Raw genomic sequence first — 18,769 nt, 5'->3', positions numbered from 1 at the left:
GCAGGGTGTCAGAACTGGCTGCATTATCATGCCAGTCCCCATACCTAGTGACTCATAGGGATAAGGTAGTACTTCATCCTAAGCCATCTTTTCTTCCTAAGGTGGTTTCAGATTTTCATCTGAATGAAGATATTGTACTACCTTCCTTGTGTCCTCAGCCCAAGCATCATCGGGAACATGCGTTGCATTCCTTGGATGTGGTTCGGGCAATCAGGGTATACCTGAAAGCTACGGAATCATTCCGTAAGACGGATTCACTTTTTGTGATCACGGATGGCCCCAGAAAGGGTTTGCCTGCATCTGCCGCGACCATTGCCAAATGGATTAGACAAACGGTGGTACAGGCTTATTCTATTAAGGGTCAGAGTCCTCCGTTCCCTGTTAGGGCGCACTCCACTCGAGCGCTCAGTACTTCCTGGGCCTTTCGCCATCAGGCGTCAGTGGTCCAGGTATGTAAGGCGGCCACTTGGTCGTCGGTACATACCTTTACTAAATTCTATAAAATTGATGTGACGGCATCGGCGGATGCCTCATTTGGCCGCAAGGTTTTGCAGGCCGCAATTTGAGGAGACCGGTGGTCTACCTCGAGGGTTTTTTTCTGTTTGAAAAATTTTTTTGTTGAGTCTCATCATTTAGGATGAGCATTGTAAACTTCTAGTTGGCACCGGTTGGGCCTTCTAGATTGGGATTTGATTTCCATTTTCCCACCCCTCAGTTGTGATACTGCTCTGGGACGTCCCGAAGGTGGTGTATCACCGAGGACTACGTCTGTCGATGAGCGCTAGAGAAAAATGGATTTTTGTAAAATCTTACCGTAAAATCCTTTTCTCTTAGCTCATCGACAGACGTAGTCCCCGCCCCTCTGTTTTGGAGTTGGGTTGGGTTAAATTCTCTAAGCACTGCTTTTTCACATAACTGATTTGCTGAGGCAGAGAGAGAGAGGATATACCCTCTGGGACTGCCCCTAGGGTGTGGCCAGAGCTTTTTAATTTCCTGTCTAGTCCTGCTCCTGCGGAGGTAACATAACCCGAAGGTGGTGTATCACCGAGGACTACGTCTGTCGATGAGCTAAGAGAAAAGGATTTTACGGTAAGATTTTACAAAAATCCATTTTTACCTTCCAGATCACAATGCATGTCAGAGCAAATGAGAATCATGAGGTCAAAGGAACTGCCCGAAGAGCTCAGAGACAGAATTGTGGCAAGGCACAGATCTGGCCAAGGTTACAAAAAGATTTCTGCTGCACTTAAGGTTCCTAAGAGCACAGTGGCCTCTATAATCCTCAAATGGAAGACGTTTGGGACGACCAGAACCCTTCCTAGAGCTGGCCGTCCGGCCAAACTGAGCTATCGGGGGAGAAGAGCCTTGGTGAGAGAGGTAAAGAAGAACCCAAAGATCACTGTGGCTGAGCTCCAGAGATGCAGTCAGGAGATGGGAGAAAGTTGTAGAAAGTCAACCATCACTGCAGCCCTCCACCAGTCGGGGCTTTATGGCAGAGTGGCCCGACGGAAGCCTCTCCTCAGTGTAAGACACATGAAAGCCCGCATGGAGTTTGCTAAAAAAAACACCTGAAGGACTCCAAGATGGTGAGAAATAAGATTCTCTGGTCTGATGAGACCAAAATAGAACTTTTTGGCCTTAATTCTAAGGGGTATGTGTGGAGAAAACCAGGCACTGCTCATCACCTGTCCAATACAGTCCCAACAGTGAAGCATGGTGGTGGCAGCATCATGCTGTGGGGGTGTTTTTCAGCTGCAGGGACAGGACGACTGGTTGCAATCGAGGGAAAGATGAATGCGGCCAAGTACAGGGATATCCTGGACAAAAACCTTCTCCAGAGTGCTCTGGACCTCAGACTGGGCCGAAGGTTTACCTTCCAACAAGACAATGACCCTAAGCACACAGCTAAAATAACGAAGGAGTGGCTTCACAACAACTCCGTGACTGTTCTTGAATGGCCCAGCCAGAGCCCTGACTTAAACCCAATTGAGCATCTCTGGAGAGACCTAAAAATGGCTGTCCACCAATGTTTACCATCCAACCTGACAGAACTGGAGAGGATCTGCAAGGAGGAATGGCAGAGGATCCCCAAATCCAGGTGTGAAAGACTTGTTGCATCTTTCCCAAAAAGACTCCTGGCTGTATTAGATCAAAAGGGGGCTTCTACTAAATACTGAGCAAAGGGTCTGAATACTTAGGACCATGTGATATTTCAGTTTTTCTTTTTTAATAAATCTGCAACAATGTCAACAATTCTGTGTTTTTCTGTCAGTATGGGGTGCTATGTGTACATTCATGAGGAAGAAGAATGAACTTAAATGATTTTAGCAAATGGCTGCAATATAACAAAGAGTGAAAATTTTAAGGGGGTCTGAATACTTTCCGTACCCACTGTATATGAGGGATTGTTGCACTTAATGTAGGAAAAACGACATTACAAAAAGACAATCTGTTTCTACTCTCACCTTCCAATACATGAGAGATGAGAGGCTCCACCCTACAGGAAACGCAATCAGTTCACAGTTGTTAAAAGGCCCCACCCTTCCCCTTGTTCCTCAGTGTTGATTGTGTTTCTCCTACAACAAAACCTTTATTTTTTTGTCTCCGACCTGAAGACTCTGTGTTGGATGGTCCCCCTTTGAGGCAGGTTTAGGAACGCCGGTGAGGGCCGCTCTCTTCCTGCACGCCTTCCTATAGGCTTCTCACAGGTCGCCCCAAGATACACACAGTCAGCACAATGTTGGTGGTCCCTCCAGAGCCGGTGGCCTGCTCTCCAGCAGGGGTCTGCTCCAGTCCTCCCTGCCAATCAGCCAGCGTTCGGCCGCTGGACATAGCGGCGGCCTGGAGGAGGAACCAGCGTGCTCCAAGCCTCACTTTGAAACCGGAACTTCCGGTTTGTGCAGGGAAGGCAGAGCATGCGCACTGTGACCCGGAAGAGGGAAGCTGCAAAAGACCTGAAACCTGCCGCAACCCACCTCATGGAGAAGGAGGAAGGAAGAGTGGTGCAGGTGGCTGCAGGCAAGAGCAGATCGGAGTCCGGTAAGTGCCGTTTTCCCTGTTGAGGCTAATACCAGTGTCAGGCTTAGTCCCTGGTAGTTCCCATGCTCTCCCCCCCATCGGGGACCTGTAGCCAAGTTATTGTGGGGCAGGGAGAGTGATCTGGTATTTATCTCCTCTTCTCTTACAAAAATCCCCAGGTGAAACCCAGGAGGCCTCTGATAAACCAACCCCTGTATCAGCTAGCACTAGCTCCTCTAAGAAGTGTGGTAATTGTGGGGAGAGACTGCCCAGATCTCACATCAAGCCCTTTTGTTACAGGTGTATTAACAAACTGGCTAGTAAGGAGGCCTCAGGGTTGATGAAAGATTTCCTCAAGTCTGTGCAGGAGGAAATGCTAGCCCCTATGAGCTGGGTGAGCTAACCCCTAAAGAGGGGCCTTCTTCTCAGGAGAGTACTTTCCAAGGCAGGCCCGTCTGTTTTTCTGCCTGGTTCACAGGGTCTCTCCCCTGCTCAAGCAAGGGAAGAGGAAGACCTAGGAAATGCAGAAAGTCAGGCTAAGTCTCAGCTTAGCTCTGGAGAGGAGGTTGATGTGGACCCAGATAGTGAGACTGAGGAGACCAAATTGAATAGAAATCCGTTTGGTCTGGAAAATCTGGAGGGACTCTTTCAAGCTGTTTATGCTACAGAAGAAATCCCAGAACCCCCCCAAGGAGACCTCGGGACAGAATAAGACGTATAAAGGACTAGTTAAAAACCAATCCAAAGTATTTCCTGTTCACCAGTCCTTAAAAGATTTAATTCTTCAAGAATGGCAGTTTCCTGAAAGGGGTCTGGTTAGACCAAAGACGTGGAAATGGAGATTCCCCTTTAAAGCGGAAGAGGTGCAAAAATTCCTAAAGATTCCAAAACTGGATGCCTCCCTGTCTCAAGTGACTAAGAGGTCTGACCTCTTTTGAGGACACATATAGAATATGAGATGCCATGGATCGTAAGTCAGAATCTCTGTTAAAGAAAGCCTAGGATGCCAGCTCATCCACTATGGCTTCAGCACTGGCTGCAACCTGCGTAGCTAGGAATGAATATTTCACAGGGAAGTAAGTCCCAGGAGGTGCTGGATTCCCTTTCAGTTATAGGGAAAGCTGTCGCCTATTTGGCTGACTCAGCGGTTGAGTCAGTGATTTGCAGTTCAGGGCACACTCGCCTTTGGTCTAGCAGCCAGTCCAAGGATTTATACCAAGATCCTGGCAGAGGCGGTGGCCTATCTTCATCTCCAGGGAATAGCTTTGGTTCCTTACCTGGACGATCTACTGATTTTTGGTCCATCAGCGGACCAAGTGAGAGCAAACACCCAGAAGGTCTTAACAGTCCTACAGACACTAGGCTGGTTGATCAGCATGGAAAAGTCATCCCTGGATCATTCCCAGACCTATTTAGGGTACCGGATAGACTCACGGGTACAAAGTCTTTTCCTTCCAAGGGAAAAGGTGGAAAAGGTAGTCTCTTCAGTAAAAGGGTTGGTGGTCGCCCCCTCGTGCTGCAGGAGAGAGATCTTAAAGGTTCTGGGGCTCATGTCAACCAGCTTCCCAGCAGTAGTTTGGGCGCAGCTACAACCAAGAGACCTTCAATTCTTCCACCTTTCCTCCTGGGACAAAAAGGTTGAGTCCCTGGACGAAAGGGTAATCCTCACCCCTCAGGTAAAAACCTCCCTGCAGTGGTGGTCAATACCAAGCAATTTAGAAAAGGACAGACCTTGGGGTCAGGGGATCCCTCTGAAGGTCACCACAGACGCAAGCACCTGGGGGTGGGGGGCTCATCTAGAGGGAGCCCTAGCTCAGGGCATCTGGGACAAGGAAGTAGCCTAGGCCTCCTCCAACTTCAGAGAATTCAGAGCAGTGGGTAAAGCCCTAAGAGCCTTCGAGAGTTCCATTTCAGGCATTACCTTAGCTTCGCCTCCTTCTGATTGCACCTTGGTGGCCAAGGAGGGTGTGGTTTGTGACCCTAAAAGCGTTATCGGTGACGGCTCCTTGGAAGTTTCCGAATCTCCCAGTCCTGGTATTGCAGGGACCAGTTTGGCACCCCAGGCCGGAGTTCTTCCAGTTGACGGCCTGGTTAGTAAGCACCAGATTCTTAGATTAAAGGGCTGCTCAGACAGAGTGATACACACTCCTCCTGAGCAGGAAACCAATAACGAGGAAAATATACTTAAACGTTTGGAAAACATTTTGTACTTGGTGTAGATAGAAGCAAATTTCTTCTGCCTCTGTCCCCATAATCTTGGATTTCCTACAAGATGGAGTAGAAAAGGGTATGGCGGTTAACACCCTTCGGGTACAAATAGCCGCTCTCTCGGTTTTTCTAGACGTGAGACTTGCAAAAGAACCTTTAGTTAATAGGTTTTTGATGGATAGAGCTACCCCTGTCACTAGAGACAGGTTCCCTCCTTGGGACCTGACTAGGGTTCTAGAGGTGTTATCTAAAAGCCCTTTTGAACCTATAGAAGAGGTTCCCTTTAAGTTTTTTTTTTTGTCCCTAAAACTAGCCTTCCTAGTGGCTGTCACAACAGCCAGAAGGGTAGGGGAACTTACAAGGTCTTTCGATTAAAGAACCATTTATGTCGATCTTCCCACATAGGATTATCCTCAGGCCAGATCCTCTATATCTGCCCCAAAGTAGCATCTTCCTTTCACAGGAAGCAGGAGATAATTTTACCATCCTTATGTGATAATCCTAGAAATGAAATTCCATTGTTTAGATCTCCTAAACTCCCTGGTCCTCTGTAAATAAGTGAGGAGGCATCTCCTCACATCTAATCACCTTTTGATCCTCTACTCTGGACCCAGAAAGGGATTGCAAGTGTCAAAACCTTCAGTCTCTAGGTGGATCAGGCAAGCCATTACCATGTCTTATGAGGTTTCAGGTATTCCTGCGGCCGGCAAAACTGAAAGCACACTCAACCAGAGCACAGGCAACCTCCTGGGCAAAAAAAGCAGGAGCTTCCTGGGAACAGATTTGCAGTGCAGCCACCTTGTCCAGCCATGAAATATTTCTTAACCACTACTGAGTGGAGGTGCTGTCTCAGCAAGACCTAGCCTTTGGCAGAAAGGTACTACAGGCGGTAGTCCCACCCTAAGGTAGGCCTGTGGTTACTTTATTATCCTCTCATGTGTTGCCGTCCTGGAAGGTGAGAGGAGAAAAACATCTGTTAGACTTACCGGTAACTGTGTTTCTACGAACCTTTCAGGACGGCAGGCCTAGTTCCCACCCTGTTAAAAGGGTGGAAAGGAACGTAAACATAGGTGATTAAGTACCTAAGTGATTACACATCCCTTGTGAATCGGTTGAAGAACTACTTTTTTTTACAACTGAGGGACAAAGGGAAGGGTGGGGCCTTTTAACAACTGTGAAATGATTGCGTTTTCTGTACGGTGGAGCCTCTCATCTCTCATGTGTTGCCGTCCTGGAAGGTTCATAGAAACACCATTACCGGTAAGTTTAACGGAGGGTTTTAGCATCCAATAATCCATAATTCAGTGTCCATGATATAACTGTTTTGGGGCTGGACTGCTAGCGCCCTTCTTCAGAATAAGAACACATCTGACAATGAAAAACCTTTACAAATATATATGCGCACACATATAATTAAAAACACCTGGGATCCATTAAACCTGATCCATGCAAGCAATTGGCAATAATACAGGGTATACAATACTATATCGAGCGATGGTCTACCAAGTATGTTTGTTACATCTGTACAAGAATTTCAGCTTCTTCCATTACCCTCTTATTGCTGTGGTCAGACCATATATCACAGATTAGTTAAATCTGCTCAATATCGTACACCATTATCTAAAGCTACCTTTCTGGGGCCCCGCAATTGTGGCTCTTATCCATGTCTTAGCTGTGTCCAGTGTAATAGAGGTTATAATATCCCTATTAAAATCGTTACTCTTGTCAATCGTCCTATGTAATATATATTAAAATGCCCTTGCGGGTTATTATATGTAGGTGAAACTGTTGCGAAGAATAGATGTGCAGGTGATAGAGAGTTACCCATAAAAACTAGAAGTACAATGGATTTATTTTTAAATACTATTTTTCCTAATGGATTAAACACCGATTTGGATCTGTACTTATTTGAGTAGCTATTTTATCTTTATGATCTTTTCTTTATTATTTTGCTTTTTCTGTGGTTTAGATATTGTAATTATATTTGTTTTTCTTTGATATAGCTTGTTTGTGAGGAGAACAAACCTACTTGGTAGACCATCACTCGATCCAGTATTGTATACCTTGTATTTTTGCCAATTACTTGCATGGATCATAAATAATTAATGGATGCCAGGTGTTAATTATATGTGTGCTCATACAGTGGGTACGGAAAGTATTCAGACCCCCTTAAATTTTTCACTCTGTTATATTGCAGCCATTTGCTAAAATCATTTAAGTTCATTCTTCTTCCTCATAAATGTACACACAGCTCCCCATATTGACGGAAAAACACAGAATTGTTGACATTGTTGCAGATTTATTAAAAAAGAAAAACTGAAATATCACATGGTCCTAAGTATTCAGACCCTTTGCTGTGACACTCATATATTTAACTCAGGTGCTTTCCATTTCTTCTGATCATCCTTGAGATGGTTCTACACCTTCATTTGAGTCCAGCTGTGTTTGATTATACTGATTGGACTTGATTAGGAAAGCCACACACCTGTCATATATATATATATATATATATATATATATATATATATATATATATATATATATATATATATATATATATATATACCTTCCAGATCACAATGCATGTCAGAGCAAATGAGAATCATGAGGTCAAAGGAACTGCCTGAAGAGCTCAGAGACAGAATTGTGGCAAGGCACAGATCTGGCCAAGGTTACAAAAAGATTTCTGCTGCACTTAAGGTTCCTACGAGCACAGTGGCCTCAATAATCCACAAATGGAAGACGTTTGGGACGACCAGAACCCTTCCTAGAGCTGGCCGTCCGACCAAACTGAGCTATCGGGGGAGAAGAGCCTTGGTGAGAGGGTAAAGAAGAACCCAAAGATCACTGTGGCTGAGCTCCAGAGATGCAGTCAGGAGATGGGAGAAAGTTGTAGAAAGTCAACCATCACTGCAGCCCTCCACCAGTCGGGGCTTTATGGCAGAGTGGCCCGACGGAAGCCTCTCCTCAGTGTAAGACACATGAAAGCCCGCATGGAGTTTGCTAAAAAAACACCTGAAGGACTCCAAGGTGGTGAGAAATAAGATTCTCTGGTCTGATGAGACCAAAATAGAACTTTTTGGCCTTAATTCCAAGCGGTATGTGTGGAGAAAACCAGGCACTGCTCATCACCTGTCCAATACAGTCCCAACAGTGAAGCATGGTGGTGGCAGCATCATGCTGTGGGGGTGTTTTTCAGCTGCAGGGACAGGACGACTGGTTGCAATCGAGGGAAAGATGAATGCGGCCAAGTACAGGGATATCCTGGACAAAAACCTTCTCCAGAGTGCTCTGGACCTCAGACTGGGCCGAAGGTTTAACTTTCAACAAGACAATGACCCTAAGCACACAGCTAAAATAACGAAGGAGTGGCTTCACAACAACTCCGTGACTGTTCTTGAATGGCCCAGCCAGAGCCCTGACTTAAACCCAATTGAGCATCTCTGGAGAGACCTAAAAATAGCTGTCCACCAACGTTTACCATCCAACCTGACAGAACTGGAGAGGATCTGCAAGGAGGAATGGCAGAGGATCCCCAAATCCAGTTGTGAAAGACTTGTTGCATCTTTCCCAAAAAGACTCCTGGCTGTATTAGATCAAAAGGGGGCTTCTACTAAATACTTAGCAAAGGGTCTGAATACTTAGGACCATGTGATATTTCAGTTTTTCTTTTTTAATAAATCTGCAACAATGTCAACAATTCTGTGTTTTTCTGTCAGTATGGGGTGCTATGTGTACATTCATGAGGAAGAAGAATGAACTTAAATGATTTTAGCAAATGGCTGCAATATAACAAAGAGTGAAAAATTTAAGGGGGTCTGAATACTTTCCGTACCCACTGTATACAGTGGGTACGGAAAGTATTCAGACCCCCTTAAATTTTTCACTCTTTGTTATATTGCAGCCATTTGCTAAAATCATTTAAGTTCATTCTTCTTCCTCATGAATGTACAAATAGCACCCCATACTGACAGAAAAACACAGAAATGTTGACATTGTTGCAGATTTATTAAAAAAGAAAAACTGAAATATCACATGGTCCTAAGTATTCAGACCCTTTGCTCAGTATTTAGTAGAAGCCCCCTTTTGATCTAATACAGCCAGGAGTCTTTTTGGGAAAGATGCAACAAGTCTTTCACACCTGGAGCCACATACAGAGGCCCAACATTCAGGGAGCACCGTAAGGTGCTCTAGTGACATAAAATACATCTTATTTCCTGACTACCCATTACACATTTGTGAGGCACTGATGTGGCATAGATGTGGCACGGGTGAGCACAGATAAGCATGCATGAGGCACGGCATGACTGAGGCTTGGATGAGGCACGGATGATCATGATTGAGGCACAGATGGGACTGACTGAGGCATGTTCGAGCCACAGGTCAGGCAGGGGGTGAGCAGTGCTGCGGTCTCCCTCCTCTCACGCTGTACCGATCATTGTGTATAGCGTGCAAGGAGGAGAGGACTGAACCGGACATGCGTTGGTTTGTTGACAACTGACGTAAAGAGCCGCTGTCATTGACCCTTTACCACAATCCATGATACGTAGGGTCCAGTGAACCTGGCGAACAAGGACACTTCCATGTGCATGCCCTGGGGGCGCGTGGGAAGTGCGATTCTGGGAGGACGTCATTGTACGCCGTTGCAGAATAAGCCGACTGGCCTGTAGCTGTCATTCGGCTGTGGCCCGGGTCAGAAAGTGGTTAAGGAAAATGTGTCCTGTCATTATACACACCATCCAAGTCATAATGTGGCAGCTGAGGAGGACTGCTCAAATCCCACGTGGTCTTCCTGGGGTTAACCTATTCTTTCAAAACCATGTTTTTAACTAAAAAAAGCCTTTGCAGGAAGGTGCAATAGGCCACTGTTTTCAAGGATTAGTTTCCATCTTGTAACCATGGGATTTTTGACTTGCCAGTAATATCTGTTACCTGGAGTATAGTACAGCACTGTACAGTTTTATTTTTTACTGTTTTCTGTGCAACTGTGAGTCAAGTGGGTTCCTAATTTCAACTGGAGGCTTACCAGAGAGCCATGACCCCCTGCATTTAAGTTGTCAAAATGATATTCTGGAAATCCACAGCTTACATCTACCTTATTGGCAACTAGTCCCATCCAATCAGGTATGTATATGAAAAGAGGAAGAAAGGAAGAGCCAAATGTCCCCATAGTGTAAATCTGCAATTATACTTTAATAAAAATGTTAAAAACACTCACATGTAACAGCGCTGTAAAGAAAACCCCACTTTGGGGACATGATGGTGCATGGCTGGTTGTGTGTTGTGTGTGTGTGTGTGTGTTGACGTGACGATGAACATGTGAGTGTTTTTAACATGTTTAACCACTTAAGCCCCGGAAGATTTTACCCCCTTTCTGACCAGACCCTATTTTGCGATTCGGCACTGCGTGATTTTAACGGACAATTGCGTGGTCGTGCGATGCTGTACCTAAACGAATTTGCCGTCCTTTTTTCCCCACAAACAGAGCTTTCTTTTGGTGGTATTTGATCACCTGTGTGATTTTTCGATCATGCGCTATAAACAAAAAAAGAGCGACAATTTTGCAAAAATAACAATATTTATTTTTTTTATATGAAATTCCCCCCCAAAAAACATGTAAAAATCAAATTTTTTTTACTTTTTTGGCCAATTTGTTTTCTGCTACATATGTTTGGTAAAATAAAAATCACAATAAGCGTGCGTATTTTGATTGGTTTGCGCAAAAGTTTACTAACTAAGGGAAAGATTTTTGTCATTTTTGTTTTTTTTTTTTTTAACGAGTAATGGCGGCGATCTGCAAATTTTTTTTTTTTTGCGGGACTGCGACAGATCGGACCCTTGACTGACATTTTTTGACACTTTTGGGGTTACCAGTGACATTACTACACTAATCGGTGCTATACATATGCACTGTTACTGTAAAAATGACACTGGCAGGGAAGGGGTTAACTTTATTGGGGAAGGAGGGGTTAAGTGTGTCCCTAGGGGCGTGTTTCTAACTGTGCAGGGATGTGGCTTTACATGTAACGGCACAAATCAACGGTCCTACATAGCAGGACCTATGATCTGTGCTGTTGTTACACAGGGAAGAATGACAGGCGGCTTTGTTTACATTAGTCGCCTGCCTTTCTCCCTTCACAGCGGACGATCGCAAGTGACTGGCGGACATCGGGTCTGCCGGTCACACGCACGGAGGTGAACGCGCTGGGGCGGGAGCGCGCGCTTGCCCCTATTGGCTTACAGGCTAGTGACGTACCCATACGTCACTTTGCCTGGCCGGGGCTGACTGCATCAGTATATGTACTTGCGGTGGTCGGCAATCGGTTAATAGAGTATAATTGGGATATTGGGGACATTTGGCTCTTTGTTTCCTCCTCCATATACATACCTGATCAGATGAGGCTGGTTGTTAATAAAGTGGGATGTAGCCCTGGATTTTTAAAACCTCAGGCCCATTTTGACCCCTCAAAAGCTTTCTGGTAAGCCTCCAATTTATTTTACTGTGTTGATTTGGAGTGGAAATAAAGAGCACCATTGGATTTTGTTGTCATAGCAATACATTTGTGGGCTTTTGATTTTTTGCATGGACTTATGTTGCCTGACGATTATTAGGTTTTGTTTTATGATCACTTCTATTATATGATGTATTATTCGCCTATTATGTTTATTTAACTTTGGGTCACTTACAACAATTGAGGCAATATTGGATTAATGCTGCTGTTTTGTTTTTGTAGTTGCTTATTGTGTAAGCTGATTTTTTCAGATTTTTACATTTTCCACAGGTGCAGTTTCACAAATTTGCAAATCTGTATCTTAAATACAAAATCTAGAACAGTAAGAAAATAAATCACAACAAGATTACTTGTAGGCAATTAGTTATTGAACCATATACCTTTTTTTTTTTTTTTTTTTTTTTTCTTCTCTTTAACACATTATTGTACTTCTCCTCTCTCCCATTTCAGGGTTTGCTTCAGAAGCAAAGGGAACTGGAGACTGGCTTGATACCTGATGTTTAAGATGATGGAACAAGACACCTGTCCAATTCTTTGTTATACCTTTTTAGAGATGTGTTTGTGGATATTTGTTTAAATTATATGCATAGAATGTACTGTTAAATTATCAATGTGAACCTTTGTATTGGCTGCTGTGTTGTTTATTTCTCAGACTTCTCATAGGAGTATTTGTAGATTTTTTTTTTTTTTTTTGTAAAGCTTGTTTTTACTAAATTAAATATTTTTTTAATGTGTACATTTTAACATGTATTTTCTTCATAAGGTAATTTAGTGCTCAATTGTAGATGTGTTGCAAAAATGTCCTATTCCACCGCAGGCCCACATCTTGGATGTCCTCTGACTGCAAGCTTCCACTGGTTGCTGGACACTATGAAGTGCCACAGTTGAACTAAGAAAATAAAGGGAAGCTGCTCTCCATTTAAAAAGCCTTATTCAAGTATCCGGTGCAGAAACTGTTCTGCCTAGTTCCTGCAAGTTCTAATGTGTTTTATTCCAGCTGGAGCCTCCTCAAAGAGTGAGGATCATAGGGATGAGATAATCCTTTTATCAGGGCTAACCCCTGTAGCCATTAAAAACACACAAAAGGCTGGACACATGACTCCTGAACAAAGTCTATCACTGATGATTAAGGAATCTAATGAAAACACAGTGTAGCCAATCTTTCATCATTTACCGAAAGTGCAATAACGCAATTACATAGTGGCTAGCATAGGGGGTCCTCCTTAGGTGACTAAGTACCTGGATTGATTGATTATTGCAGACATTGGTCCAAAACACTTAATACAGAAATGATATGGTGGCAAATAGTCACCTGTGATTTGTATGCCTCGATTCTTCATAATTTGGCTTTTAGAGCATTGGAATAGCATCTGGACCAGTATAGTAAATATTATGCACAAAATTTCATAAACATTATTGAGGTGACCCATTTTTTGCTGATTCTGAAATATTTTCAAGTTGATGGGGTCTTGCATCTCCAGAGCATGGAGCTTCGATGGGGGTTCAATTTGTGACCACATACTCCAATCTGTTTATGGGTTGGTGGGAAGATTTCTTCCTCTCTGGAGATGAGAATCCATTAATCACTTGCCACCCAGGGCAATTTTAACATGCATATGAAAAATGTCAAAACGCCCCCTTTCTCTATCATCCATTGAGACACAGCCTCATCTTCATGAGCTGTGTGTGTTATGCTGCCATCTGTGGGAGTAGTCTAGGCAGTACGTTAGTACAAAGTTTTAGCATATACATGGGCATACGCATATTTATTTTAATACCATCACTCTCAACGTCCTAAAATAAACCTGGGTAGGATAATTGGAACCATTTGGAATATGAATATATATACATATTTGGGGAGAATATTCATTTTCACTGCATTTATTCTACCTAACCATGAGAGGGGGCTGTTTCAGGAAGTTCAGTTGTTCCTACCTTATTTAATATGGGAAAAATAATTGGCCTTTACAGGGTTTCTAAGGATCTAGTTAATTTGATTCCAAGGTATCCAAGTTCCTCTCTACACCATACAAAGTGGAATTTGGGCTGCATTGCCTGTTCTCTTTGTTATTGTAAGGTTCAAAATCTCAGATTTAGCTAAATTAACTTAGAAATTTGATAGCGGCCCATATCTCCCTAATTCCCCCAGCATCAGGAGTGTTAGCCTAGGTTTAGAGATAAAGAATAGTACATCTTTCGCATACGCGGCCACCCTGTACTCCCAATTCCCCACTCAACTCCCACCATTCTGTGACTAAAGGGGTGTAAGTTCCACGCAATGTAACGGGAATAATTTAGGAAAAGGTAAGAGATGAATAAGCTGCTGCCTACCCAATTCCAAATCCTGGTAGAGAATAGTAAGGTGAAGATGAATGCCGGGTATGGCGCTGCTAAATATTGGACCCCTTAGTAAGACAAAATATTAGTGCTGACTAGTTTGTGGTGTGATCACCAAGTGTACACAAAAAATTAATAAATGTGAGTATCCGAATGAAACAAAATTAAAAGTTAAAAAGTGTTAATATATGTAACCACCAAAGAAATCCTACACTTGAGTAGTAAAATATCAGCAGTATCCTATATAAAGAAAAAAAAAAAAAGATTTAGTATCTCACAAAAGTGAGTACATACAGCCCTCACATTTTTGTAAATATTTTAGTAATTTCTTCAGTATTGTCACATGAAAAGATAGACACTTTGCTACAATGTAAAGTAGTGAGTGAACAGCTTGTATAACAGTGTAAATTTGCTGTCCCCTCAAAATAACTCAACGCAGCCATTAATGTCTAAACCGCTGGCAAAAAAAAAAAGGGAGTACACTCCCTATGTGCAAATTGGGCCCAATGAGCCATTTTACCTCCCTGGTGTCATGTGACTTGTTAATGTTACAAAGTCTCGGGTGTGAATGGAGAGCAGGTGTTTTAATTTTGGTGTTATCACTCTTACTCTGGTCACTGGAAGTTCAACATGGCACCTCATGGCAAAGAACTCTCTGAGGATCTGAAAAATAAAGAATTGCTGCTGTACATAAAGATGGCCTAGGCTATACGAAGATTGCCAAGACCCTCAAACTGAGCTGCAGCACGGTGGCCAAGACCATACACCAGTTTAACAGGACAGGTTCCACTCAGAACAGGCCTTGCCATGGTCGACCAAAGAAGTTGAGTGCACGCGCTCAGTGTCCTATCCAGCCAGAGGTTGTCTTTGGGAAATAGACAAATGAGTGCTGCCAGCATTGCTGCAGAGGTTGGGGGGGCGGATTTCAGCCTGTCAGTGCTCAGACCATACACCGTGCACACTGCATCAAATTGGTCTGCATGGCTGTCGTCCCAGAAGGAAGTCTCTTCTAAAGATGATGCACAAGAAAGCTTGCAAACAGTCTGATTGTCTTCAGCAAACTAAGGACATGGATTACTGGAACCATGTCCAGTGGTCTGATGAGACCAAGATAAGCCTATTTGGTTCAGACGGTGTCAAGCGTGTGTGGAGGCAACCAGGTGAAGAGTACAAAGACAAGTGTGTCTTGCCTACAGTCAAGCATGGTGTTGAGAGTGCCATTATCTGGGGCTGCCGGCACTGGGGAGCTACAGTTCATTGAGGGAACTATGAATGTCAACATATACTGTGACATACTGAAGTAGAGAGCATGATCCACTCCCTTCGGACACTGGGCCGCAGGGCAGTATTCCAACATAACGACCCAAAACACACCTCCAAGATGACCATTGCTTTGCTACAGCAGCTGATGAACTGGACAAGCATGTCTCCAGACCTAAACCATATTGAGCATCCTGAAATGAAAGGTGGAGGAGCGCAAGGTCTAACATCCACCAGCTCCGTGATGTCATGGAAAAGTGAAGGGGGACTCCAGTTGCAACCTGTGAAGCTCTGGGGAACTCCATGCCCAAGAGGGGTTAAGGCAGTGCTGGAAAATAATTGTGGCTAAACAAAATATTGACACTTTAGGCCTAATTTGGACATGTTCACTTAGGGGTGTACTCACTTTTGTTGCCAACGGTTTGGACATTAATGGCTGTGTGTTGTTATTTTGTGGGGACAGCAAATTTACACTGTTATACAAGCTGTACACTCACTACTTTACATTGTAGCAAAGTGTAATTTCTTCAATGTTGTCACATGAAAAGATATAATAAAATATTTACAAAAATGTGAGGGGTGTACTCACTTTTGTGAGATACTGTATATTAAGTGCCTTGTGCTATGATCAAGTGCAGAGTGCTCCACAAAATTATATACAAATCCAAACACGTGTCTGGGAATTCTTTAAATGACAGACCATATAAAGTAGAAAGGAGAATTAACCGCGCTAGAGGAATAAAATGAACAAGCAGCAACTTCAAGTGTGACCACACCCTAAAGAAATTTGTAAATTAAGTTGCGCTAAATGTGATCTATGGAGGTATAAAGTCCACAAAGTCCCAATATTGATGACAGATGAACAGTATCCTGGATATGATCCTGAACCCGACTCCCTGAAGAGTGTATGCTTACCAGAATAAGGTAAGAGTGAAGCGGATATGCTTTATCTTGTCACTTTGATAGAAGATCCAGGCCCGTGTGAGCAGTGAACTCGGAGGTCATTGGATCATGAAAAAAATGTAAACAAACGCAATAGCGTAAAACCCAACAACTATGTATAATTATTGCCAGAGAAACACCAATAAGGGTCGCCTCTTACCAGATGGTAAACTCAACCAAGCTTGTATGATATTCAATATGCAGGGTCCAAACATGAAATATGGGACAAGTCCTCGCAATCAACCATGGATTCCCCAATATAAACACTTAAGCTCTCCATGGTTGATTGCGAGGACTTGTCCCATATTTCATGTTTGGACCCTGCATATTGAATATCATACAAGCTTGGTTGAGTTTACCATCTGGTAAGAGGCGACCCTTATTGGTGTTTCTCTGGCATTGTATCCTGTGTCACTTGGATTGATTTCTACACACTTGCTTTTAACTTTTATTTGGTAAGAGGCTGATCTAGCTGGTGATGGTCCAACACACACCTTCAATATTGTTCTCTCTCACTTGGGCTTTATAACATTTTTGTCTGGTAAGAGGCAACTCTAACTGGAACATTTTTTGCACCTACCCGTATTTGTTTTGGTAGGGGTATTTATCCCTCAAATTTTCTTTTTACTAAGCTACCTTGGTGGCAGTTCTAATTACACACTTCCCAATTTCTAATTTAAGTCACACTCAAGGTGATAATTATACATAGTTGTTGGGTTTTACGCTATTGCGTTTGTTTACATTTTTTTCATGATCCAATGACCTCCGAGTTCACTGCTCACACGGGCCTGGATCTTCTATCAAAGTGACAAGATAAAGCATATCCGCTTCACTCTTACCTTATTCTGGTAAGCATACACTCTTAAGGGAGTCGGGTTCAGGATCATATCCAGGATACTGTTCATCTGTCATCAATATTGGGACTTTGTGGACTTTATACCTCCATAGATCACATTTAGCGCAACTTAATTTACAAAGACCATATAAAGTGACAAGTGCTCCAGAAACTCAGAAGTCAAAAATCTGTGACTGTATGTCAAACACTCTCATATACAGATTTGGCTTATAAAGTGACAGGTACTCTTTAAGGTGCTCCACAGAAACTCAAAAGTCTGTGCCTTAATATAAACCATATCCTTTCCAAAAAATTATTCTAAATGACATTAAATATAAGGTGACGGGTGCTCTTCAAAGTGCTCCAAACAAAATCCATGACATTGGTAGTGCTCCACAAGCCGTGCTCCCCGTGTGGTTCCTCACTCACCAGAGCTCAATCCCCTCTGGCAGGTATTAGACCTTTCAAGCAACCAGGACAGACGACTCAGGATCCACAACCTGATGTCACCTTAAATCCACTTCTTGGTGCTCATATTACATGCAGAGATATGAAAAGAGACAGCCCATAGCACATACCAGTTTGATGTAGTGTATTTTATTGCAAACCATAAAACATCGCTCTCAATAATATGCTCTCAATACAGTGTGTAAAACAGGAAGTCCAGGTTCAGTGCGTTCCACAAACCGTACCGGAAGTGACCTAAAGACCCCTTTAATGTCTGAGTTTTTACGAATTGCTGCCAACAGAGGTTCTAAAGTCAAAACAAACAGAAATTCTGAGCTATCTCGGCATTGGAGATCGGATGATATGCTAACATGAAGCTCCAATCAACCTAGGCAAAGGCCTTTTCTACGGCAGTAACACGGCAGGAGGGACCTTCTTTTTCACTTCATGGATCAAAAGGAGTGACTTAAGGCAGTTGTCCCTCCCTCCCAGCCGGCCACAAAACCTACCTGATCATTATGTATCCATCTTGGCAATAAAGGTTTTAGGCTTTCTGCTATTATTTTAGTGAAGATTTTTTATGTCTGTATTTAAAAGAGAAATTGGTCTATAACTTATCGGTGCCATAGGGTCTTTCCCCACCTTCAAAATGAGTTATATAGGCAAACAAAGACTCCTCTCAAATTCTCTCCCTTCCCCCACTGTATTATATATACAAAATTGGGAATTAAACAAGGAAGGTAGAGAGCAGGTGGTCTTGGGAGGAGCGGAGAGGACAATATCTGCAGATGAGGTCGATATAGCTTCTGGTCAATAACCCACAAATATGCACTGGGGACATAGAACATTTGAAATGAAAATCTTGTAACAAACTCCCACACTTGTATAAAACTATTGGTAAACTGGAGAAGACCACACCCCACACCTAAAACTTGGTAGATTGGGGGGGGGGGGGAGCTCTTGATGCCCCAGGCTTGTTAGTGGGACTAAGAAGACAATTCCAGGCTGGAAGCAAGACCTGCGATATCAGTATGATCCTTCAGAAGGGGGGGAAAAAAAAAAACCCTGAAATAAAACAGAAAATTGTTATCAAATACTTACCATAATTTTCCTTTCCTGATGGACTCCATGGCAGCTTATGTGTGGGTTTGTCCCACCTCCTTCTACCTCATAGGACCCTACTCCCATAAATTTTTACTCCAGGCCAGAG

The 18,769-nt window shown here is 43.2% G+C and overlaps 1 protein-coding gene across 1 annotated transcript in view; it reads left to right on the top strand.

Annotated features, from left to right (window-relative positions):
• The window catches only part of CCDC66 (coiled-coil domain containing 66), a gene marked incomplete at its 5' end in the record, with an annotated part of 189,354 nt that extends 176,880 nt beyond the window's left edge, over nt 1-12,474 (top strand). The window contains 1 exon segment of the mRNA XM_082266270.1: nt 12,189-12,474. Within this exon segment, the coding sequence (XP_082122396.1) occupies nt 12,189-12,242 (54 nt within the window). The 3' untranslated portion in view covers nt 12,243-12,474.
• Nucleotides 12,475-18,769: the final 6,295 nt, after the last annotated feature.

Source organism: Pelophylax lessonae (genome assembly GCF_965119305.1).
Source record: "Pelophylax lessonae genome assembly, chromosome: 8".
NCBI classification, from domain to species: Eukaryota; Metazoa; Chordata; class Amphibia; order Anura; family Ranidae; genus Pelophylax; species Pelophylax lessonae.
Note: the sequence above shows the minus strand (reverse complement) of the source record. Positions and strands in the feature narration are given on the sequence as shown.